The sequence below is a fragment of the Schistocerca piceifrons genome, chromosome 3, assembly GCF_021461385.2.
Source record: "Schistocerca piceifrons isolate TAMUIC-IGC-003096 chromosome 3, iqSchPice1.1, whole genome shotgun sequence".
Classification (NCBI taxonomy): Eukaryota; Metazoa; Arthropoda; class Insecta; order Orthoptera; family Acrididae; genus Schistocerca; species Schistocerca piceifrons.
In genome coordinates, this window is record NC_060140.1 from 344845278 (window position 1) to 344872232 (window position 26955).

Here is a 26955-nt window from a genome sequence, read left to right on the forward strand (position 1 = left end):
TTAAGTCTGTTCGCAGGTCCTGGCGGGTCCATCTGTACCGACCGACCGCCATGTCATCCTCCGTTAGTGGTATCACTGGATGCGGCGTGGAGGGTCGTGGCGTCAGTTCACTGCTCTCCCGGCCATTGCTGCTTTCGTGAGCTGTATCCGCTACTACTCTACTAAGTAGCTCCTCACCTGGCATCACGAGGCTGAGTGCACCTCGTTCCACTGCCTCCACCAAGGAAAAATCCGTGGCAGTACCAGGAAACGTACCCGCGTCCTCCACATGCCAGATAGCCGCGCTTACCGCTCAGCTACTGAGGCGGTTTTCGACCTTATATATTTCTTCCAAATTATCTATTAATTCTTGTTTTGATTTGCATTACATTATTAGATATTGTTTCATTTGTTGTTACATTAATCAACTTTTTAAATAACTAATTTTACTTGTTTCTGTCCTGCGCGTAAGAAGTTAGTCTTCAAGTTAAATAAAGACACTTTGGTTGCGTATACAACACCCAGTCATCTCGAGGCAGAGAAAATCCCTGACCCCGACGGGAATCGAACCCGGGACCCCGTGCGCGGGAAGCGAGAACGCTACCGCAAGACCACCGTGTGGGCGACGTTTTATTGAGTTGGGAATGGTATAGAGAGGAGATAGGTGTGTGGGATGTGGAGGGGGCCCCCTTTGTGTACTTGCCCCAGGGCCACTATGACTGTACTTAACGCCCGCTCTGTAGACTCAAAACTAAACTAAACACTGTAAACCGCTTGTACTTAATTGTTTGGATGTACAGCTTTTATGGCTCGTGGTGTCAGGTGGAGTTCCTGAAGAGCAACTGGGACCTGTGCTGGTGCGACCCGCGGCACGTGGAGACCGCCATGGCGGCTCTGGACCCGGTCCGCAGGGACGACGGGCGGCGCGTGTGCCACTTCCGCAACCACTACGAGCTCACTCGCAAGAACCTGCTCTCCAGGAACCTCTCCAGGCTCAGGTACCTGCAGCCGGCGCTTACCTGCCCTCATTTGAAAACTCTGTGCATAAGACGGGCTGTATTAAGATTCTTTGCACTTCCCTTCACTGTCGATAACGCGGAAGGTAGGAACGAAGATTATGGTAGAACGTACCAATTACGACGCGGTCATTACAGTTGGAGCACAAGCTCAAATTGGGGAGGGATGGGGGTATTAAAAGACCGCATCCTTTCAGAGACACAAGTCCGACTTTTTCCTTGAGTGATTTAGGGAAACCATGGGAAAACTGATGCTGGATGGGCGGACGGTACCGCCTTACCATAGAGCCACCTCCATCGATCGGAAAGATGGAAACAAATAACACATGTGCTTCAGTGTTAGTTATTATCACGGTATCCAACTGTTTTGAAAGACGAGACTGATTCCACCTTGCCAGTGGAGTTTTACGTTTTCAAACTTTCGACATTTCTATTACTTTCTCCCGCGGTTTAAACAAGCCTGTGACCATTAGCACTATCTTCTTTTTGTTTTATTCTTCCCTCTCGATGATTCCTGTCAATCAAACAGGATATAAGTACCACTTCCATGAGCAGCATCACCCTTTTAAAGGTGTAAGTGAGTTTTTAAGCAGTCTTCTCTGTAGGCAAACTGTAGCGTTTCAGTATGCTGCCAGTCAATCGAAGTCTACATTTGTAATACCTACACTCTGTATCCACGTATGAACCCTGCAGTTCCTAAATACTTGTGGGAATTGGATGTATATCCTAAACTCCATCATCTCTCTGTCCATTTCCTCCCCCTATTTCTGTCTATCTCCTCCTTGCCCCCCCCCCCTCTCTATGCCCGTTTCCTCCACCCTTCTCTGTCCATCTACACCTCCCCCTCTCTCTGATTTTGAGCTTTTTATTATTATTATTGCAAATTCAGATTCTGTAAGCCATAAATACAACTCTTTTATTTTCTGTGAAAACGATTACGTGTAAGAAAACAAAACAGCACATCGTTGTGTATACAGTGTTTATTTAAAAATATATATAATTAGAAATACCCTACTATCGTAGTTAAAACAGATCGTCAAAAAGAAGACAAAACCGCACATGGACAAAGCACAGCATCTCCTTGCTTGCAGTTGGTTTTAACAGAAAACCTACAGAGTGCCCTGCAAATATATGTGTAGCCTATGTCCTCACGAATGTTTATTAGTGTCCTGTAAAAATTTGCGGTAAATTGGTCAAGAACGTTTCCAGATTTTGCTAACAACATTTCCCTATTATATATCACGTAGACATTTATGTCTTACATACAGGGTGATTATAATTAAAGTTAAACTTCCAAAACGCTGTGAAATAACACCACTGGTCACAATGACGTCAAATTGCAACGGAATATTATCGGAGAAGGAGGAAAACGTATGGCAGAAGAAAAAAATAGCGTGAAAATTGATCAATAGAGTGCGCTGTATTTGTCAGACTAAGTAAATGAAAACACCTGTCAAGCGCATGACCTAAAGCTGGTATAAACACACCTGGTACACGGTTTTTCCACCTTTCGCGTCTGCGACGTTCGCCATGACTGTCTCAATTCTGGATGGCGCTCTGCTTGTAAAGCTGTATTACAAGAATGATGACTGCACACGTCACTCTGCTGAAGTTCCGGACGCTGAAGGATTTGAAAATAGGCTTTGGTCAGATGACTGCCATGGGTCTGGAGAAAATGATTAGGAAATTCGAAAAAAAAAGAGCTCTATTGGTGTGCAACCCGGTAGAGGGAAGAAGCGAATTGATTCGACGTCAGTGGAAGCAGTGACCACAGCAATGCAGGAGGAGGCGAGTGGTGGTGTGCAAACGTGTAGTGCACGGAGAATTGCCCGAACACTGCACTTACCCTTGAGCACGGTGCGTAAAATCCTACGAAACATCCTTCTTTGCTATCCATTCAAAATTGCCCATGGGCACGAGTTGCTTCCTGTTGCCCTGCCAGCAAGAGAGACCTTTGCTTTATAATCACTTGCTCGCATGGAAGTGGACAATGATTGGCCGTGGAAGATTTTGGGACTGACGAAGCTCACTTCCACCTGACAGGATATGTCAATACACGGAATTGTCGAATATGGGCAACAGGAAATCCACACGCAAATAAACCAGTGCCACTTCATCCTGAAAAGGTCACTGTGTGGTGCGGGTGCGGCATCATTTATCATAGGGCCATATTTTTTCGAAGAGACGGGTGCTTCCGGTCCTGTTACCTGTACCGTCACTGGTAAACACTATGAGTGTCTTTTGCGCAACCACGTAGTTCCAGTTCTCCAACAGCGTGGATGTGTGGATGGGATCTTTTTAATGCAAGATGGGGCACCTCCGCACATTGCAAATCCGGTTAAACAGCTGCTGAAGCGCAATTTTGGAAATGCTAGAATTATCAGCCGCCATTCCGCTGCAGCCTGGTCGTCCCGATCACCTGATCTTAATCCGTATGACTTCTGGCTGTGGGGCTATCTGAAAGATGTTTTGTTCAGCCTTCCGGTTGCAAACTTAGGTGCATTGAAGACACGCATTGCGCAACACATTCTGAGCGTGACCCCGGAAACACTTGATCAGTTGTGGAACATGTTGTTTCTCGATTTCAACTTGTTACAGAAAACGGTGGACACTATTCTGAACATGTTTCGCGCCAGTCACACGGAAATTAATAATCGGATTTGATTTTGATTGAACCTTTTAATGGGGTTTTTGGCCTCAGGACAATTAAAAGCCAAAACCCATGTGATTGATGCTTTTTATGCAGTTCTTGGCCTCAGGACGATTAAAAACCGATGTGAGTGATGCTTTGTATGCAGATTTTGGCCACAGGACGATTGAAAACCGATTCTTCCCATCCGATGTGTTATGACCTTGCCGTGGTGGATAGGCTTACGTAAGTAACAGCATTACACTTGTACACCCATGCAAACTGAGTAGTACGGTTTGTCTAATGTCAAACGTACACCTTAGGCATTGTTGTATCAATCATTTGTCATTTTTAGTTGACCACTGTTAAATTACGATGCTTACAGCGACATCTATTGCTACATTTTTTAGTTACTTACATTTATTCTGCCATACGTTTTCCCCCTTCTTTGATAATATTCCGTCCCAATTTGACGTCATTCTGACCAGTGGTGTTATTTCTACAGCGGTTTGAAAGTGTAACTTTAATTATAATCACCCTGTATATTAAAATGTGTAGCCTATGTCCATCCGAATGTTTATTACAGTAATGTGTAAAATTTTGAAATAAATCAGTCGAGTACCTCTCGAGATTTTTGATAACAACGTTTCCCCGTTATGTATTAAATGTGTATTTACATATCATGAGACTAGCTGTTACCCTCAGCTGGGCTCACATATGAGTGATGGTGAGTAAATAAGCTGCTGTGCGTGCAAGAACACCAGCTGCCTTCATGTGTCTGCCTGTTTGGGTAAGAACAGCTCGTGGTGTGCGCACCGCTCTCACCCCTCACAATGCTACCCAAACACCCGAAGCGGAGCATCGCTCCGAGCAGCGCGTACTCAGGGGTACGGCCAGGGGCATCCGTCTATGTATCGTGCTACCTACACATCACACGTGTACATTATGCTGCAAATAGTGTAGAAGTGTGGATTAAACACATTGAAGATGGTGTAAGCATTGTATTCGTTACTTTGGATCGTATAACGTAGCACATATCAACCGATAAAACTATTTTCAAAACATGCTAAAGTTAAATATTCAAAGAGTAAATAGCTGTTTCAAAGACTAAATACTTTTTCCTAATTCGCTTAACATTCTTCAAACGAATACTACCACACTTTCTGAAGCAGCCTTTGTTTTTGCTCTGGGTTCAAGCTATCTCCATACCAGATTTAGAGAAATTGGTTCAGCGTGTTAGTTGTAGAAATGTAGTGGACAGAGTTGCTTCCGCCTTTATAATATTAATAGAAGCCTATGGATAAAACCTTCATCTACGACATCTTATTTTCCATGATCTGATTTTAGTGAAATAAAGCTTGTGTGGCGCCCCAAGCTATGCTGATGTTACCTGTGAAAACCCAGTGAAAGAGATCATCGTGGTCAAACAGAAAGAAACAAGACGGTTTAAAATAAAACTTTAAATCAGGATATTTTTTTCGTGATTAGATTTTAATGAAATCAAGCCTATGCAGTGCCCAGGGTATTCTCAAGTTACCTGCGAAAATTGCATGAAAAATCATTTACTAGTTTTCGAGAAGCGTGTTCAGACAGACACGACAGTCTTATAAATTTATTATTAATATAGATGTCGCTCCAGTAGTTGTATAGAAACAGGCTCGTATTCGAATGCAACGTCGTGTCAAAATTTCAAAGCATTCAGTGAAGAACTTTCAGAGATTTACGCTTTTAATAAACGAACATTTACATTTTTGTTCGTATAGATGACATTTTTATACATTTTATCAAAATATTGTTGCTTTCTTAAACTTTTTATATTTTCTGTGGTTTATTTTAATGCATTTAATGTATTCATGATACAAAATGTTCGAAATTTGTATATAAATATCAGAATTAAATTTTGTGCAAATTGACTACTTCATGCGTAGAACATTGAAGTTTTAGGCTATAGGAAAAACACGGAGAGAAGGCCGTCGGTACTTGAGAGGTGAACGCACGAATAGAAAAGATGGAACGGAACGTAGCGAGCGCGTCCGTTATAGAATAAAGAATATAGCCTGCGGCCAGCCTTACGGCAAAAAGCAATTGGAGCAACGAGTGATGCAAACGTGCTTATAAATTGTTCCAAATGAGCCTCGGATTCAACGGGCTGGAGCACGTAACGGCAGAGCATATAATTACATGCTCTGGGTCAGTACTTCGACGCTTAGAAGAGATTTATAGAGCGTATTACATGAAAAGCCACGGTTGCACAATCATGGTCAGCATCGCCGCCACAGCAGCTCGATGCTTCGTCTATCTCTAGGAAAAGTAATGTTGTAGAATTATACTACCACCATGAACTATACTTCGTCATATTTGCTTAATATACATATCAAAGGGAACTTATTGTGTAAGACCTACTTATCCGGTCGATTGACATTACCTGAGTAAGATTTCCAGCCCCGTTCTATTACGTAATCTGCGATGTTATGAAATTCCAAGTCCTCTTTCAAACAGTTATTTAATAATGCTTTAATCATTGGGTTGTCAAAGGCCTTGCTGCGCTGGTAATACCGATTCCCGCCAGATCACCGAAGTTAAGCGCTGTCAGGCTTGGGTACCACTTGGATCCATTATTGTCAGGGTCTACCGAGCGCTGTTAGCAAGCGAGGTGCACTCACCCTTCGTGAGACCAATTAAGGAGCTACCTGACTGAGAAGTAGCGCTCCAATCACGATCATTAATAATGGCCGGGAGACTGCTGTGCTGACCACATACTCTTCCAAATCCGCATCCAGTGACGCCTATCGGTTGAGGATGGCACGGCAGTCGATCGAACCGTCGCGCCTTCTGATGCCTGCTCTGTCGGAGCTTTTATTGATTGAGCTGGTTGTAGATGGAGTAAGTAGTTTAATGAGACATACTTTGCTTCTTTCAAATGTCCCACGTGCTAGTAAAATTGAATCATATCGATCACATTGTTAAATGCTTTTGTTTAATATTTCTCAAATAAGCGCTACTAAAAGTAATTGTTTAGTGTATAACTCAGAATGAAATTGTGGTACACTAATGGCCATTAAAATTGCTACACCACGAAGATGACGTGCTACAGACGCGAAATTTAACCGACTTGAAGAAGACGCCATGATATGCAAATGATTAGCTTTCCAGAGGATTCACACAAGGTTGGCGCCGGTGGCGACACCTACAACGTGCTGACAGGTGAAGTTCACGTTTGTGTCCTGAACTCGGTATGTAGTGAAGCTGTGCCACTTCAAACTCCTCTTGAAGCTGTGGCTGTCAGGATATGGACGACGCAGGAAATAACTCTCTGCAGATGGTACTGTACCCCTGAACATATTGTCTGCACTGATTGATCAACTCTCCGTGACCGCATTCGCCTGCTTATAAAACGACGGAAACAGGAGTGTTGGGAGAGGTACGTGTCGACCATTATGTGCCATCCCTCACCTTCCGAAGTGTGGCCGAAGATCAGATGTCTTTTTGGGTACCAGACCCCTACAGGTATCCCTGGCATTTACATCAGTGACGCATTATTTACCGACGCAAACGCGATTACCGAGCACTTTTCTGAGCACTGTGCTCGAGCCTCTGTGTCGGAGAACTACTTCCCAGCCTTTCATACCCTCAAACGGCGTGTGGAAAGGAAAGTCCTCGCGTTCACTACACGCCACAGTGAACCCTATAACGCCCCATTTACAGAGTGAGAGCTCCTCAGCGCCCTTGCACATTGCCCCGACACAGCTCCTGGGCCGAAACGGATCAATAGTTTGGTGATTAAACATCGCTCGTCTGATTACAACGATATCTCCTCGTCATTTTCAACCGAATCTGGTGCGATCGCGTCTTTCCATCGCAATGGCGGGACACAGCTCCTGGGCCGGAACGGATCAATAGTTTGGTGATTAAACATCGCTCGTCTGACTACAGCGATATCTCCTCGTCATCTTCAACCGAATCAGGTGCGATCGCGTCTTCCATCGCAATGGCGGGAGAGCACCATCATTCCGGTGCTAAAACCCGGTAAAAATCCGCTTGATGTGGATTGCTATAGGCCCATCAACCTCTCCAACGTTCTCTGTAAGTTGCTGGAACGTTATGTTGTGTCGGAGATTGGGTTGGGCCTAGAGTCACGTGGCCTACTGCTCCATATCAGGGCGGCTTCCGCCAGGGTCATTCTACCACTGACAATGTTGTGTCCCTCGAATCTGTCATCCGAACAGCCTTTTCAATACGCCATCACCTCTCTGCCGTCGTTTTTGACTTATGTAATGCATACGACACGACCTGGCTACATCATATCCTTGCCACATTGTATGAGCGGGATCTTCGGGGCCCGCTCCCGATTTTTATCCAATACTTCCTGTCACTCCGTAGTTTCCGTGTCCAAGTCGGTGCCTCCCACAGCTCCCCCCGTATTCAGGAGAATGGCATTCCGCAGGGTTTCGTATTGAGTGTATCTCTGTTTTTAGTGGCCATTAACGGCCTAGCGGCAGCCGTAGGGGCGTCGGTCACCCCTTCCCTTTATGTGGACGACTTCTGCATTTCGTATTGCTCCTCCAGTACTGGTGTTGCTGAGCGGCGCCTACAAGGAGCCATTCACAAGGCGCTGTCACGGGCTCTAGCCCACGGCTTCCAGTTTTCAGCCGCGAAGTCGTGTGTCATGCACTTCTGTCGGCGTCGTACCGTTCATCCGGAACCTGAACTTTATGTTAATGACGATCCACTCACTGTAGTGGAGACATATAGATTCTTAAGACTGGTTTTCGACGCCCGATTGACTTGACTACCTCACCTTCATCAGCTTAAGCGGAAGTGCTTGCAGCACCTCAGTGCCCTCCGCTGCCTGAGCAACGCCAACTGGGGTGCAGATCGCTCTACGCTGCTGCAGCTCTACAGAGCCTTGACTATGGGAGTCTGGTTTACGGTTCTGCGGCGCCCTCAGTGTTGCGTTCACTTGACCGAGTGCACCACTGTGGCGTTCGCCTAGCGACAGGAGCTTTTAGAACGAGTCCAGTGACCAGTTCCTGGTGGAGGCCGGAGTCCCTCCATTGCGGATCCGTCGTGCACAACTGCTCACCAGTTACGTTGCACACATTCGTAGTTCTCCTGAGCATCCGAATTACCCTCTCCTTTTCCATCCCGCGGCAGTTAATCTCCCACAACGGCGGCCCAGGTCAGGGCTCACAACTGCAGTTCGCGTGCGATCCCTTCTCTCCGAACTGGAGTCCTTCCCTTTACCCCCTCTACTTGAAGTCCATTCAAGTGCACCTCCATGGTGTACACCTCGCCGAAGCTTCGTCTGGACCTTTTATGTGGCCCTAAGGACTCCATTAACACCACCGCTTTCTGCTGCCACTTCCTCTCGATTCTTGAAGTGTTCTGGGGCTCTGAAGTGGTTTACACCGACGGCTCGATGGCTGACGGTAATGTTGGCTTCGCCTATGATCACAGAGACCATATTGAACAGCATTCTTTGACCGCTGGCTGCAGTGTATTCACTGCAGAGCTTGTGGCCATATCTCGTGCACTTCAGTACATCCGTTCCTGTTCTGGTGATCCGTTCCTTCTCTGTTCTGACTCGCTGAGCAACTTACAAGCTATCGACTAGTGCTACCCTCATTATTCTTTAGTTGCGAACACCCAGGGGTCCATCTCTGGCTTGGAACGGTCCAGTCACTCGGTGGTGCTTGTGTGGACCGAAGGACACATCGGAATTCCAGGCAACGAACTTGCTGACAGGCTGGTCAAACAGGCTAAGTGGAAACTGCTCCTAGAGATGGTCATCTCTGAAACTGACCTGCGTTCTGTCTTATACCACAAGGTTTTTAAGTTTTTGGGAGACGGAGTGGCATGACAGTATGCACAACAAACTGCGGGTCATTAAGGAGATTGCGAATGTGTGGAAATCTTCCCTGCAGGCTTCTCACAGGGAATAAGTTGTCCTTTGTCGAATCCACATTGGTCATACGTGGCACACACATGGTTTCTCCTCCGCTGCGAGGACCCACCTCTGTTTCGCTGTGGCTCCCAAAGGACAGTCGTCCACCTCTTGCTGGACTGCCCACTTTTAGCCGCTTTGCGGCGTACTTTTAACTCTCTCAGCACCCTACCTTCGGTGTTGGGCGACAATGCCTCAACAGCAGCTTTAGTTTTACGTTTTATTCGTGCGGGTGGTTTTTATCATTTGATCTGAGTTTTAGTTGATAACCTTTGTCCTTCTGTGTCGTTCACCCTAGGGGTTTTCGGGTGGAGGTTTTAATGTGTGCAGAGAGGCTGGCTTCTCCTTTCTTATTCTAATGGGCAGCCAGCCATGGTAATATGATTTCTGGTTTTTAATCTTTTCTCCCCGTTTATTGCGTTTCTATGAGGTTTTCTTGTCCTGTTTTGCCCATTGTAGTGTTTGTTTTCCTTCTGTCGTTCTTCTGGTTCTTCCTTTATTCTGTTATTGTGCCGTGAGTCTTCTTTGTTTTCTTCTTTCCCTTGGGTAATTGTTTTACTGGGAACAAGGGACCGATGACCTCGCAGTTTGGTCCCTTTCACCCCCTTTTAAACCAACCAACATAAAATAGTGTTATGCCATTTTCTCAGTGGGATTGAAACAGGTTTCATATTTTGCACATAACTTTTAAGCTACTACATGCCCAGTATTGCAAGAAAATTCATTTTGTTGACTTTTATTTTCCTTTTTCCTGTGCCTCAATATATCTTAACTTACTAAGAGTAGTTTTTTCCTTTATCCAAGAAAATGACAATTTTTGTTTAACCAGGCGCTCTCACAGCTCTCTTTGCAACTGGCGACACTGTTTCTTGTTGCCAGGTGTTAAGTAAATTTGATTCCACATGAAGGTTGTCCAACATCACTAGGAACTTCCTACGTTATCTCTGGTTTTATACATTGCCCAAAAGAAGTTTCTTAACAGCCCCATTACTTTTATAGCTCTTCAATATTTTTAAAAAAATAGGAAACTTCTTTCCCAGTACTATTTAGACCACAGGTAACCGCAAGGTAGACGGAGAAATGCAAACCTGCATACCCGTACAGTACAGCAGAATACGCTCTGTCTCCAATCGTGTATGGGACAGTGCGGCTTCCTGTACGCCGATCAGTCTGTCACCATGCCTGTCACCATCATTTTCAACTTCAATCGCAATCATATTTTCACTTTAGGACAAGAAGGGTTGTCAATACGGAAATTTGCCCGCAGAGTTGGTGTACGCCGTAGAGACGTCAGTCGAGCGTTCGTTGCCTATGGTGAGACACGAAACGTGGAAGACCTGCCTGATAGTCCTCGCCGACGATCAGCAGTACCAGCTAATGACGGCTACCTACAAACTATGAGTCGAATATGTTCCGAGAAGAAAGCAGCAGAACAGCGCATAGGTTTCTAGCCGGCAAGTAGGAGGGGTGTGACAGCACGCAACCGTGTCCATAGGATCAGTATGGCGTCTAAAATTTCGTTACGAATAAAAATACAAATTTGCCCGTTCCTTGTTTTTTGAAGAAGATGGGCAGTGAACAATGAAGACGTAACGTTAATTGGTGGCATCGAGTTCTCTTCACCGAGCAGACTTTGATTTTGGTGGCGCCAGGCGATCATTGTACAAGAGTACAAATAACACTGTGTGATCCATGCTCACAATCCATCGCGTTCTGGATGGAGGTGGTGAGTGAGTCATGTTTTGGACTGGTATCACGTACGAATGTCGGGCACCCCTCATCGTTTTGGAGGCTATTTTTAGGGCTGTATAGTATCAGGATAGGATCCTTCAACAAACTGTTCAGTTCTACACTCAACACATGGGCGATGCAGGGAAACACCGCTCCAACTTTGTGAACAGCATCCTCCAGTAGGCAACAATCAATCGAATCGATTTGTCTGCGGCTGAACGTGCTTCGGACCAGTTGAAACTTGTGGTGTGTCATCATTGGAACCCTTCTCACTCACTGAATGGACTCAGGAGAGGGCGGCACCGGAAACAAAATCTCGGCATGTCCTAAAGAACACACGCCACACATTCATATAGTTCATTCGCTTCTATGGACAATGAATCCACCACCTTCAAAGTGCGGATGTACAAGTACGTTAGATCTCTTACGGGAATCTCAAAGCAGCGAGCATGGAGGGTATGGACGGAAACTTCAGGCAGGTGGCGCTAGGGGGGGAACATGAGTCGACCGGGAGACATGCCGAGACAGTCCTCTCAGTTGCGCTAAACAGTACCCGGATTGCACAGTGGTTAACGCAACTGCCTACTAAGCAGGCGTTCCCGGGTTCGAATCCCGGTCCGGCAAGACATGCCGAGACAGTCCTCTCAGTTGCGCTAAACAGTACCCGGATTGCACAGTGGTTAACGCAACTGCCTAGTAAGCAGGAGTTCCCGGGTTCGAATCCCGGTCCGGCACATATTTTCACACGTTGCCGCTAATTCCGCATAAAGTTCCGATGCAGCTTCCATCAACGGTTCCTTCCCTTTCCTTTCGTTTCCTTTCGCTTCCTTTCCTTTCCTTTCCTTCCTCCAGCATCCATCTTCAATTTACATAACATGTAACAATGCCTGAGGTGGAACACTATGGTATTTAATGTCATCCAGCAGCAGTTTGATTTCACAGGTGTGCAAAGATCTGTATTTTAGTACAAACTGGATTTATTATTTTTTTCTTTGGTTTCTTAAGGACCACTCTTTCATTCCCTGCTAGAAACATTCGCATATACAGGATGTAAACGATATTTGTTTATAACGCACCGCAGGGCTGAAGACGAAGTGGAGACAAAGAATTTGATATAGGACACTTGTGAGCCATCAAGTCGTGGAACCACCTCAAATTGTTCTACAAAAACCACTTAAGGTACAGCACATGCTCGACGTGCTCTCTAGGTGCAAAGTATTGGCACCAGAGAAAAAATTAGTGGGACGTTTTAGTAGGAAATTCAAGGCAGCTTAAATTTGTACTGGGATACTTTTTCCATAGTAGGTTTTCGAGGTATTCAAGGAAACGGTACAAATGTGACTTTTAAATGTGTCCCCACACCCACCACCTACAAGATTTTTAGTATGTTGTCCATAGCACACACCACTGTATAAATTATTTATACAATTTATACAATTATTTACCAAACTTAACCTTTTTGGCTTACATTCAATCGGCATTTACACCACCGGCTTAGTTGGCTGTTTTGTTAACGTTATTAATCTGAACATCCCCTTTAGAGTATTGAAACAAAGAAGTTTTTGTAAAAGTTATGCATAAACTACTTACGCTTAAAATCCGATCTCAATTTAATCCCCACAAGCTGAGTACATTCACAGAAAGAAGGCCAGACAGACAAATCATTTAATTGTAACTTTAATCTGGTAAGGTTTTAAAAATTATGAGGTAAAATTTGCGCAAACGTCGGTTTTGTAAATTGTAGGCGCATGACTAAGCCGGTGGCATTATAATAGCTCAGTCAATGAAGATAAAAAAGATCAAATATGGGAAATAATTCGTACAGCGGCAAATTTTTGTACGGTGTTATGAACAAGGTACTAAAGATCTTGTGGGTGGTGAGTACGGGGGTGGGGGGGCGGGCATTTGATTGCCACTTTTCTGCGTGTTTCTTGAATAACTCGAAAACCGCAACTCTTGCGAAAATGTCCCAGTATAAAATAAACTGCATAAACTTTAATTTTTCTCTAGGACCAATAGTTTGCGCCCAGAGAGCGAAGGAATATTGAAAATCTCGGTAATCGCGCATGCGCTGTAATGCATGTGGTTTTTCTGGGCCTGTTTGTGTCAATTTCCCAACTTGGTGGATCACAAGTGCCCTATATCGAATTGTTAATCTCGACGTTCTCTACACCGCTGTGGTACGCTGTAAAAATTATCGTTTACACCCGGTATACAAGTGATATTAAACTTTTTTGAGTAGTTTATTACATATCATTTGCCGTAACATGTATATCTGCTCCAACAACGGGTGAAGAAAAATCATTTTAACACCAAAGCTGCTCTTTATTTACTGGCTGATTAGTTTTGAGCTTTGCACATTTTACGAGTCACCTATTACAGACAACAAAATTTTTGGTGAGTGGATGTGTAGCACGTGGATAATAAAGGTATCGGTGATAACATGTTTCGTATGGTAACTACTTGCGTATTTGTATTTGGGCTATATTTGCTGAAGACAGTTCTCTTTGTCATCTCATTTAAGTGAGTGTTATATCTGCGTTGCAAGATACCACAGATATAGTTACATAATACATTATTATGTTAATGTATGTGAATAATATATATTTTTGTTTATTATGGTACCTTTCATCATCCAGCCTGATGTGATACACTTGACGACAATATTTTATACACAATGGAGAATTTGTTCTTACTGGATTGCACTGTGTGTCACGCTGTTTTCTTGAATAAAAATGGTTCAGATGGCTCTAAGCTCTATACGACTTAACATCTGAGGTCATCAGTCCCCTAGACTTATAACTACTTAAACCTAACTAACCTAAGGACATCACGCACATCCATGCCCGAGGCAGGATTCGAACCTGCGACCGTAGCAGCAGCGTGGTTCCGGACTGAAGCGCCTAGAACCGCTCGGCTTCCTGAATACAAATACCTAAGTATTACCATACGAACCATTTCATCGCTGATACTTCGTTCTCAGTAACAGGTGGCTTGTGAGAATGAACAAAGCCCGAAATTAGTCAAACAGTAAATAAACAGCAACTAATGGTGTTAAAATGTCTTTTCTTCACTATTTAAGAGCTTGAAGACACTGCTTACTGAAAATTTTTATAACGAAGAAGAGCTATAATATGTCATTGCATTGTTATTGTTGCAGGCGCCGATACGTACGAGAAGGCGGTGAAGAGAAGGCTTCTCTGTGCGACATCATGCCACTCACGTTTGAGCTGCCAGTAAGTGCTGCAACCCTTCAGCCTTCTGCGTTGCGCGGGTGGAGGACATTTCAGGGGCCAACCACTCTCCGCAGATATGTTTTTCCAAAATCATAGCGCAGATTATTTTGACTGTGTATAACTGTGCACGCTGATACAAAATTACTATTGATTATTGCATACGTTCCTCATTGAATGCATTGCTTAGCTTTTATCCTCGCTACTCCGTCAAGCTAACTGCAAAATCTACTTACAAGGGAGGTCTCTCAGCTGTAACAGGAATTTGTTCGCAGACCCGTCTCACATTTCTGACCATGACTCCGACGACTTGCGACTATGTTGCTCTATGTCTGTTCACAACAGCTCTTGCGGTCTTTGCGGAGAGGTGAGGGAGGTTAACGCGACAGTTAGTCAGTTACACCAGCAAGTAGTTGACGTTTTTAGTATACGTGTGTCAGTATTGTCATATATGTACAGCAAAAGTGAACGAAACAGTTAGTGTTTAGAACATTTTAAGTATTGTGGCATCCCATATAAGAAGGCGTTATCCAACGGAAGACGATGTAGGACAAGATAACGACACTTTTGCAATGTTTTTGATGGATCTGATTATTCAGAAACATGAATGTTCATTTGACTGCTCAACTGACATTACATTGGAAACGACAATGGATAAAGAAAACGACTTTACAGACGACAACACGATTAATCGTGTTCAAGACTGTAGTGCTAGTGGCAGTGGGGGAAACAGTACACTTCAAAGATAAGCTAACAGTTCTGGTGATTATGAACCTTCACCAGAAAAGAAATGTAATACTGTTAGTATTTTAATAAAATTTCCGGAAGAATATCCTGAACGTATTTATGATGATTATCATACACCTCCACATAAAGGTGCGACCTACAACTCATTACTGAAGAGACATCCATCCATAAGAAGCACGTCGAACATCAAAGTAATATTTGATTATGTGGAGGAAAAAAGACGTAATAAACATTCATTTCGAGGACCAAGGCAATAAAAAAACTGGAGATGAAACAACGCGTTCTACCCCATCTGACATAGCAAGGAATAAAGTAAAATGTGTACAGTACTGGTATCTCAAATTTTGAGCGATCCAAACAGCAGGAGAAATTGTTAAATGTTCTTCAGTTTCATAGCACGTCCAAAAAATAACGCAGAATGTGCCGTAGACAGGTCAGTGCTTTAATGGCAGCCGGAGATGTACAGAAAGACCAAGATGTTCGCTGTTCTGTGGCACATTTTGTCTGACGAGTAACCCAGAAAACTGCATGTTTCCAGACACACTCACATTGCATTAGGAACACTGATCAAAGTGGATTTAATTATGAACCAACTTCTGGTGGGACGTTGTCTAAGAAAGGGAAAAAAACAACAGATGCCATGGTTCAGTCTACAACCTGTCTTCAGGAAAAAACTTTCGGCCCTAAAGATAAAAAGGTCATGAAGACGATCTTCCATCAAACATACATTTGGAAGCTAGCACAAGTAGGAAAATGTCAAAAGACCTTTTAAAATCCTTTTTCGTGAATGTTGTTAAGGGCAATGTCGCAAATAACTAGAAGTGTATACTACTTTGTGATTCCTGGAGAGCTCATAAGAACGCAACAACAGCAAATGACTCATTTGCAGGTAAAGACATCTTTGGAAGTATATTTCTGCCGACGGTATAAAATATATCCAAAATGGGTAACAGATTATGTACGGATTATCTTCAGTGACTTCTACACTAAATTCGGAAATAGGAATTTTCGTAATAAAATTGCATTCTGTTTTTCATAACCAGCTGTCTGCTACAGTGTATCAGTCTATGCTTCAATATTGCTAACAAACACGTTACTGAATTCTAGAATGTGATTCAAGCGATATTTGATTTTGCATCTCAAGAGTGTGATTCTGAGGATTTTCCAGGCATTACTTTTGCCAAATGTGCCTATTGTGAATCGTACTAACTTCTGAATGGTTTGCGTTAGGACGTTCAAACTCCACGGTTGGCCGCGGGTTTAATGGGAATTAGTATGGTTTGGTTTAGCGACGAAGCCCGCTATCATTAGGATGGCTAAGCAAAGTTCACGAATTCGGGGGACTGCAAATCCGCATTTCGCGATCGAGAAGTCTCTTCACCAGTAGCGTGTGACTGTCTGTTGTTCAGTGTCCAGTCACGAGATAATAGGTGCGATATTCCTTGATGGCACGGTGACTACCGAATGGTACGTGGTTTTGGAAGAAGATTTCGCCCCTGTTATCCAAAGTGACTCAGATTTAGAGAAGAAGTGGTTCATGCAAGACGGAGCTCGATCCAGTCGAAGCAGGAGACTATTTGATGTCCTGGAGGAGCACTTTTGGGACCGCATTCTGGCTCTGTAATACCCAGAGGCCACTGGCATGGACTTGATTGGCCGCCTTCCTGATGTTAATTAGAAGCTTTTTCATTAGCTTTACATGTTTACAAGTATCCCTTCGTAGTTCGGAATTTCTGAGTAATATTTACTCCACATCATGTCGTTCGGCTTAAGTTCACATGGAGTTGACGAATTTTGTGCCGTAGCCTGACACAAAATAGGCAAGTCACTGCTCCGAACTGGACGAAGTATCGACCCTAAGCCTACAGCCGAAATCAACGGTGACAGTGAAAGCTATAACTACAGGTAACGTGGGCATAAATCAGTACCGGTGAACAACACCTGGACCATCTTAAACTCCAATAGTCGCTATCAGAGTTCCAAAAGCAACGTCCAGGTCTAGAGAACTGAGGTGATAAATGTATTCTGATAGAGGCGTTATATAGACTTCAATGGAGAGATTATAAACTGCCGATTCAACAGCTGGGCTAGGTATTTAGTCGCGGCCACCGCAATCGGAATATCTGATACTCAGATATTGTCTCACTACTTTTTGAGTCTGTTTCTATAACTCTAGCAAGAATCTATGTTAGAATGATAGTCAATCTTCTATTTGCATAAAAAATTAATTTAAATGTTGGGTCTGGATTAAGTATTATGATAGTTTTAAATGCATTTTTATGACTGCATGGTTTGTGTGAGCATGTGACGATTCACTGGTCATATTTGCGAATTTTCGTGGGATTTTGCACACTTGCTGTGAAAGATTAACCAATACATGCAAGATCGGTTTCTACGTCACAGGCTGAACTGAGCAGATGATTATAACGAGATGACGGCAGTGGTTCGTCTGTGGTTTAAAATGCTACCGTAAGTAAGCATAAATACACTCCTGGAAATTGAAATAAGAACACCGTGAATTCATTGTCCCAGGAAGGGGAAACTTTATTGACACATTCCTGGGGTCAGATACATCACATGATCACACTGACAGAACCACAGGCACATAGACACAGGCAACAGAGCTTGCACAATGTCGGCACTAGTACAGTGTATATCCACCGTTCGCAGCAATGCAGACTGCTATCCTCCCATGGAGACGATCGTAGAGATGCTGGATGTAGTCCTGTGGAACGGCTTGCCATGCCATTTCCACCTGGCGCCTCAGTTGGACCAGCGTTCGTGCTGGACGTGCAGACCGCGTGAGACGACGCTTCATCCAGTCCCAAACATGCTCAATGGGGGACAGATCCGGAGATCTTGCTGGCCAGGGTAGTTGACTTAAACCTTCTGGAGCACGTTGGGTGGCACGGGATACATGCGGACGTGCATTGTCCTGTTGGAACAGGAAGTTCCCTTGCCGGTCTAGGAATGGTAGAACGATGGGTTCGATGACGGTTTGGATGTACCGTGCACTATTCAGTGTCCCCTCGACGATCACCAGTGGTGTACGGCCAGTGTAGGAGATCGCTCCCCACACCATGATGCCGGGTGTTGGCCCTGTGTGCCTCGGTCGTATGCAGTCCTGATTGTGGCGCTCACCTGCACGGCGCCAAACACGCATACGACCATCATTGGCACCAAGGCAGAAGCGACACTCATCGCTGAAGACGACACGTATCCATTCGTCCCTCCATTCACGCCTGTCGCGACACCACTGGAGGCGGGCTGCACGATGTTGGGGCGTGAGCGGAAGACGGCCTAACGGTGTGCGGGACCGTAGCCCAGCTTCATGGAGACGGTTGTGAATGGTCCTCGCCGATACCCCAGGAGCAACAGTGTCCCTAATTTGCTGGGAAGTGGTGGTGCGGTCCCCTACGGCACTGCGTAGGATCCTACGGTCTTGGCGTGCATCCGTGCGTCGCTGCGGTCCGGTCCCAGGTCGACGGGCACGTGCACCTTCCGCCGACCACTGGCGACAACATCGATGTACAGTGGAGACCTCACGCCCCACGTGTTGAGCAATTCGGCGGTACGTCCACCCGGCCTCCCGCATGCCCACTATACGCCCTCGCTCAAAGTCCGTCAACTGCACATACGGTTCACGTCCACGCTGTCGCGGCATGCTACCAGTGTTAAAGACTGCGATGGAGCTCCGTATGCCACGGCAAACTGGCTGACACTGACGGCGGCGGTGCACAAATGCTGCGCAGCTAGCGCCATTCGACGGCCAACACCGCGGTTCCTGGTGTGTCCGCTGTGCCGTGCGTGTGATCATTGCTTGTACAGCCCTCTCGCAGTGTCCGGAGCAAGTATGGTGGGTCTGACACACCGGTGTCAATGTGTTCTTTTTTCCATTTCCAGGAGTGTATATAGCATAAATAGACAGTTTTGATCTGACGAGCCGCGTAATTCCCATCACATGCCACTGCCATTGCATAGATACTTAATCACCAGCGCCAGTATGATAAACAAAATTTTAGGATCGTGATAAAATTAAAAATCTCCCCAATTTTGAGGTTTATAGTGTAATTTAGGTTCTAGATGCAGAAAACGTCTGCTCTATTGAAACTTACAGATCAACGTCTGAACTTTATGGAGGTGTGATGAATGAAGGTTGAGTTCGATAATGGTACATTACGTTTAGTGACGTACGAACGAAATTTCAAAAAGAAGAACGACCAGGACGATCTTCTGTTATGGCTGATGAGCTCATATCAATGATTCTGGAAAAATTCAACGTAAACTTCTCACTATTTTGGGATTTTCTGAAATTTCACGATCAGTTCTCTGTGATTTAGGCTATAGAGAAGAGTGCGCTTGCTGGGTTCCTCGTATTTTGACAGATGAGCACAAAAAACAACGAAAGAGAGCTGCACCGACTTTCCTCACACTGTTTTGCATTGAAGTTCAGATACAAAGCAACACTAACCAGAATGGTTTCGTTCACCATTCCCAACAAAACCGAAAGGAGCAGACTAAATTTGAGCAGCAATAAGGTTACGGGAACAGTGTTTTGGATTCTAAAAGAAGTGCTACTCATCGACTTTATGCCTAGAGGAGAGACAGTAAACCAGCGGTTCATTGCCAGGCCTTATACCGTATACGCCATGCGGCGCCGCGCAAACCAGTGGCGTGTCCTGTTGTCAGTCATACTGTGCTTGTTCACGACAACAGTCAGCCACATTCTGCTGCGTTGACAAAGGATTTGCTTTGGCAGTTTAAGTGGGAAGTTTTTGAACATCCGCCTTACAGACCGATCTAGGTCCCGAGTAATCATCATCTTTCACTTCTCGAAATGAAGCATTTTTGGGCGAAAGCAATACGGAAATTATAACAAACTGAAAGGGAACGTTAGTGACTCTTTCAACAACTTAGTGACAAAACAGTAAGCAGAGGGGATAGGAAAGCATGTGGAGCGTGGCGGTATATGTTGGAACTTGAACGGCAGTTACTATTGATTACAAATGTCCGGACAAATTAACGTTCTTTACTTTTACAATGACCATCGTAAATTTCTCCAGAAGTTTCACTTAGCCAGTTTCTGCTTCTTCCCTGATGAAATAGAAATGAAAATTTTGTTAGTGATAAATTTGCGAAGTAGGAATGCAAACTAGTTAGAACCACATACTATGATGCCATCTTGTTTTATGCCCACATGGAGCGTTAGATAACAAATTTACCAATGTTCGAAATTTGTTTGGTTCGTCAAATATGTAATAAATGATATTTCGTCTAGTAGGAAAAGGGAAACATGTAAAATCCTCTCTTCAACATGTTAACCGCCTTTGATTCCACTGATACCCACATAGTATTCTTCGGAATCTTACCTTGATTTCTGAGAATCACTATAGAAGCTTAAGCTGCCATTTCACGCGTGTTCGCAAACTAAATCTGTGTGTCTGTAGCACCAGATACAGTCGGTAACTGCAGTGACAGTGGTACCCAAAGTACTTTCCGCCACACACCACAAGGTGGCTTGCGGTGTATAGAAGTAGACGTAGATAATTAGCAGTGCAGAGCGATGCGGTCGCAGATTACATGAGCGAGCATGCACGTTCTATGTAACCGTTTCTGAGCGCTCAGCAAGAACGTTGAAGCCCACGTCGTTATTTACTTCCAAGTTCGTGTTTACACCTGCGTACGAATGGGGTTGACTAACAATCGTCGGAATCAGTGGCAGAACACAACTCCCGTAAATCTCTTTGTCGCGAAGAAGTAGTTCCATGAAAAACTTATGAGGCTCGTGAAATCCTGATAAGTACAGCGTCGGCAAGGAGTTTATTCAAGTCCTTCCGGATTCAAAGCTTGCTTCTGCATTCTGTCGTTCTTTTGCTAAAACACTAACTACATGTCCACATGTCTGTGAAGTGTTATATGACATGTTTTTCCATGCCGTGTTCATGAGAGTCTCAAATAATTAGAACTCGATTAACTGATAGGAAGACGCCAGGAAGGCTTCATTTTTAGTCGTAAAACACGATCAGAGTTGGCCGTTGTCTATCGCAACATTGCACGGTGCCGAGTAACTTCTCGGTAAAACGTAATCTGCAGAAAATCCATATTTTTGTGTCAACAACAGTTTTGTCGACAGTTAACCTAAAATTTCGTTTATAGAAACGACTACGGGAACCTCCTTAGGTCGGAACAGGCACTCGCACAGGAGACTTCCTGTTTAACAAGTTTCTAGCAGAGGGCCATTTTCCGCAGGAGCTTTATAATTTGTATTAATCAGAACGCCTTTTTTAAGCTGCTACTGAATGAACTTAATCACTAAGGCGCATTTCGCATTTAAAGAATCTGGACTACTATACAGCTTTCACTCGTGTGGTAACAGACTGAAAGTCGCACTTTTTCCGTTCTTTTGGGAGTTGTCAACATTTCCAAGCCTAAATTTCCTTGTTTCACTAAATTTTCGGCGTGTACTGTGGCTGACACTATAGATTCACTATAGGTATCAGCAAAACACACCACATGAAGTTTTGTTCACTGTTTAAGTGACGATAACTATAGTAAATCTGTAGTGAAACACAGAAATTTCGACTTGGACACATTAATAACACCCAAAACAACGGAAACGACTTTAATGCCTTTACCTCATGAGTGAAAGCAGTACAGTCGTCAAGAAGTCAGATATAATTTTAACTGACATCCACCGATGTTGCCTTGTTAATAAAGGCTAAACTGGTCTGATTGCTGAAATACTTTCGGTTGCAACATGCGGGAAGCGTTTTTTTGGTGCCCTGTGGGCATTAAGTAGCAAATACGTACAAGGGAAAGTATGCCCCGTTCTCCAGACGGAACTCGCCAAGTAGTTCTGCTGGCCAAGTCCGGAGAAAATACGGTGTTTACGAAGTTTCGACTCTCTTTCACTTGACTCGCTACTGAAATATTTTGTAACCAATATGCTTATTTTAGACAGAGAAGTTTCATGAAATCTTTATAACGCGACCATTTAGTGTAAGAACTTGTTAGTTTTACGTATGTTAGAGTCCTCGTTTCTCAGTTCCGGCAAATTAGCTCCATAAATATTGATTTGCGTGAAACATGTTACATTACTTATCGATTCCTTTCATTATTGCCTGTACGTCGTTTGATATTCTCTAGACATCGAAAAATCACCCTGTAGAATGTGGTGCTACATTCGGCATATTTATTTATTTACTCAGTCTAGATTACTTCGAACACGGCTTCAAGTGCGGAAATCATCTTTGTACTTAAGCTGGGTGTTCAGACTAAAATGTTGGCAAGTAGCACTGGTTTGGTTAGTGAAATTCAGGAGCTTTCACTTCCTGCTGAATCTCACTATACGTAGTCCGTGCTAGTTCGAAAGTTTGTGTGATTTGAAGTACATCTTCCAATAAGACATCCCAAAATTTTAATTCTTTGTGCGAGATCCCTTTGACTGGCGCATACGTTTACATGACATTATGATTTAAAGAATCTGACATTATCTACAAGTAAAAACAGATTTGCGACTTAGTGTTTAAAGTTATGCTACGCACACGTGATACAGTTGCTTATGACTTTTTCTCTTTGATGAAGCCTCAGCATAGATGTAATAATGTTGGTCTGACTTCGATAATGTGGACTCAAAAAACACACATTTTCTTTGACGAAACTGATATGGTTCTAGAAGAGTAGCTGGTTTTTCTAACAGGAGAAAAATTGCATGATCTATCCATGAATGAACTTTCTGTCTTTGCTGGTGAGTTACGTGGTATAGTTCGAAATGCTGCCGTAGACCGCAGACGTATAGCCTCCAGTCTCCTTGAGCGTCGTCAAATCGTGTGAATGTTGAAGCATGGGGCCAAAATACAGCGGCTGTGAGGCCGCTTGCGTCGGTGATGGATGCTACTGCTTAACGAGCCAGTTCAGGAGCTGATGTTGCTGCTGCAGCTTTTGCACTGTTCCGATTTACACGGTTCTTATTTGCACTCGCAGACTAAGGTCTTCTACATTGGCGTTGCATATCCACAAGCCACATTACGGCGTGTGGAGGAGCGTACTTCCGGTACCACTATCCGATCGCCCCCTTTCCTTCTCTATTCGCGAACTGCGAGTGGGAAGAATGATTGTGATAATATTCCGTATCAACTCTAACCTCTCGTATATTCGTGCTGTGCTCACTTCGCGAGTCGTATGGGTAAGGAGTTTAATATGTTGCTCGATTGTTCCCGGAACGTACTCTCTCGTAATTTCAGTAGCAAACTCCTCCGTGATGTACAATGCCTCTCTTGTACCGTCTGCCTCTGAAGTTTGTAGATCATCTCGATAGTGCTGTCACTCTACTGTGCCATGCCGTGAGTAGTCTCTTTTATTAATGCAATCTGGTGAGGATCCCAGGCTGATGAGCAGTACTCAGCAATAAGTCGTACAAATATTTTGTAGGTCACATCTTTTGTGGCACAATTACATTTCCTTAAGATTCTTCCACTGAGTCTTAGCCTACCTCTGTTCTTTTTCTTACAATTGGATGGTTACTCCTAGGTATTTTTATAGTGTAATCGTATAGCAGTGAATTTCTCCGTCTGTTTGTACGCACTCTGTTACATTTATTTATGTTCAGGGTCAACTGCGAGTTCCTGAACCAACCACTGCCCCTTGGAGATTTTCCGGCATTCCTTAGGTGCTGTTAGCTTGCTATGGACAAGTGCATCGTAAATAGACATCTACATGTACATCTACCATTGCTTACATACTCTGCAAGCAACCGTAAGGAGCGATGGAAAAACAGCTGTCTTTATGCCTCCGTACAACCCCTAATTTCTCTTACAGGGTGTATACGACCCGGGACAACTGGGAGATCCGGGAAAAACACGGGAATTTTTTCATCCGGGAGAAAACCGGGAAAAACCCGGGAATTGTTTATAATTCCGGGAATTTTTTATTGTTTTGGTTTTCTGTTAAATTTTTGTGAATTTGACTGGTAAGAACCAGTACTCCAACAAAGCATATTACTGTATCCCGCTACTGCAGAATAATACTGCAGCAACAAAACATGAACGAGAGGAAAAAAACGAAAATAAAACTTAAGTTGCAAAGGAAATGCGCCGTATACAACAACAAAACACAGTGCTCACACAGGCGTCTGCCAACAGCACAGTGTGTCGAAGGCTTAGGAAAACTATGCAATGCTTCATAACAACACATTGCCTCCGATGAGCATGACGTGACAACTGTTTAAGTCGTTTGAGCAGTTGCGGTCGGCTTTTGCGCATGCGCAGTTTCGTCGCGTATGAGTAATACCTTGTCCCGCTTCTGGTTACAGAAGTGTGGCTGGGCGCCACTACCTAATATTGCCCCGGTTCGGAAATATAGTAAATCTGGGGCTGATGCACAGAGCAGTCCGAGCTCTGGTGGAGAGGTGCGTCGTCTCCACGTGACCTGTGTTTACGTTCAGTGATTTTGTTGTTTCCTCTTCGTTTATTGCTCTCACGTTAAATGAAAACAAAACGGATTTTTGTGGCCGGGAGCTATCAAATGAATTAAAATACGTTCGCTTAGTAACGGAAGGCTAAAATATGTTATTAGTTTCAGATTTTATTTCCACTTTTAATATAGTCAAGCATTAATCGCCTTGCAGATCAATGAAGTTATTTTTGTCGGTTTGCTAAAGAGATTTGGCTTTTAATCTTTTCTGCTGAGGCAGTCAATTTATTTGAAACGAAGTGTTTAATTTCACACTCTTGGCGGGTTTCAACTGTTCGCTACATTTCAAGTGCATGTATGGCATTATACCATAATAAAGAACCAAACAAGATAATACAGCACTGGTACTCCAAGAAAATTTACATCCGAATGTGGACATACGAATGTGCACTTTAAGCCGAATTATGCATTTTAGTGTGGTTCACGAATTTCCGATACTCTTGGAGTATCCTCTGATGTCTTGTTTCTTTTATGACATAATGTAAGATCTTTTAATGTTTTACACGTACGAACATACGGGCTTCCTGCGTCATCGCAGCTGCGCAAGCGAGGTGACGCGTGTTATCTGGCGCTTTCTTGCAACTGCTGAAACGAACCTATTTCTAACAGTTCGCGGGGAAATATTGCGAATGGTGGTTTGAAAAGCGTTACATTCAAAGCAAATTTCAGTTTGCGCAAGATGAACTATGTACGATGAGTTTCTTATATCACAAAGCGTTTGACTCCATTTAAAAATCAACGCTTTGAGGACAACCATTTACGAGGGCAGTCAATAAGTAATGCAACACATTTTTTTTCTCGGCCAATTTTGGTTGAAAAAACCGGAAATTTCTTGTGGAATATTTTCAAACATTCCCGCTTCGTCTCGTATAGTTTCATTGACTTCCGACAGGTGGCAGCGCTGTACGGAGCTGTTAAAATGGCGTCTGTAACGGATGTGCGTTGCAAACAACGGGCAGTGATCGAGTTTCTTTTGGTGGAAAACCAGGGCATCTCAGGTATTCATAGGTCTACGGTGATCTGGCAGTGGACAAAAGCACGGTGAGTCGTTGGGCAAAGCGTGTGTCATCATCGCCGCAAGGTCAAGCAAGACTGTCTGATCTCCCGCGTGCGGGCCGGCCGTGCACAGCTGTGACTCCTGCAATGGCGGAGCGTGCGAACACACTCGTTCGAGATGATCGACGGATCACCATCAAACAACTCAGTGCTCAACTTGACATCTCTGTTGGTAGTGGTGTCACAATTGTTCACCAGTTGGGATATTCAAAGGTTTGTTCCCACTGGGTCCCTCGTTGTCTAACCGAACACCATAAAGAGCAAAGGAGAACCATCTGTGCGGAATTGCTTGCTCGTCATGTGGCTGAGGGTGACAATTTCTTGTCAAAGATTGTTACAGGCGATGAAACATGGGTTCATCACTTTGAACCTGAAACAAAACGGCAATCAATGGAGTGGCGCCACACCCACTCCCCTACCAAGAAAAAGTTTAAAGCCATACCCTCAGCCGGTAAAGTCATGGTTACAGTCTTCTGGGACGCTGAAGGGGTTATTCTGTTCGATGTCCTTCCCCATGGTCAAACGATCAACTCTGAAGTGTATTGTGCTACTCTTCAGAAATTGAAGAAAGGACTTCAGCGTGTTCGTAGGCACAAAAATCTGAACGAACTTCTCCTTCTTCATGACAACGCAAGACCTCACACAAGTCTTCGCACCCGAGAGGAGCTCACAAAACTTCAGTGGACTGTTCTTCCTCATGCACCCTACAGCCCCGATCTCGCACCGTCGGATTTCCATATGTTTGGCCCAAAGAAGGACGCAATCCGTGGGAGGCACTACGCGGATGATGATGAAGTTATTGATGCAGTACGACGTTCGCTCCGACATCGACCAGTGGAATGGTACCGTGCAGGCATACAGGCCCTGATTTCAAGGTGGCGTAAGGCCGTAGCATTGAATGGAGATTACGTTGAAAAATAGTGTTGTGTAGCTAAAAGATTGGGGAATAACCTGGTGTATTTCAATGCTGAATAAAACAACCCCTGTTTCAGGAAAAAAATGCGTTGCATTACTTATTGAACTGCCCTCGTAGAAGAATTTCGATCCCAGATCAGACATTTTCGCCTTTATTAAAAATTTTACTTGCACATTTCTGTGATGTATCTTAATTTAAACCATGAACTTTTCTTATTTGTGTGTTTGCTCTAG

The 26955-nt window shown here is 44.1% G+C and overlaps 1 protein-coding gene across 1 annotated transcript in view; it reads left to right on the plus strand.

Moving 5' to 3' along the window:
* The first annotated feature begins 771 nt into the window (after positions 1–771).
* Positions 772–26955, plus strand: part of LOC124788648 (probable tubulin polyglutamylase TTLL9) — a 105508-nt gene continuing 79324 nt past the window's right edge. The window contains exons 1-2 of the mRNA XM_047255923.1: positions 772–977; positions 14460–14535. Of these exons, the coding sequence (XP_047111879.1) occupies positions 772–977; positions 14460–14535 (282 nt within the window). The remainder of the gene's footprint in view (positions 978–14459; positions 14536–26955) is intronic.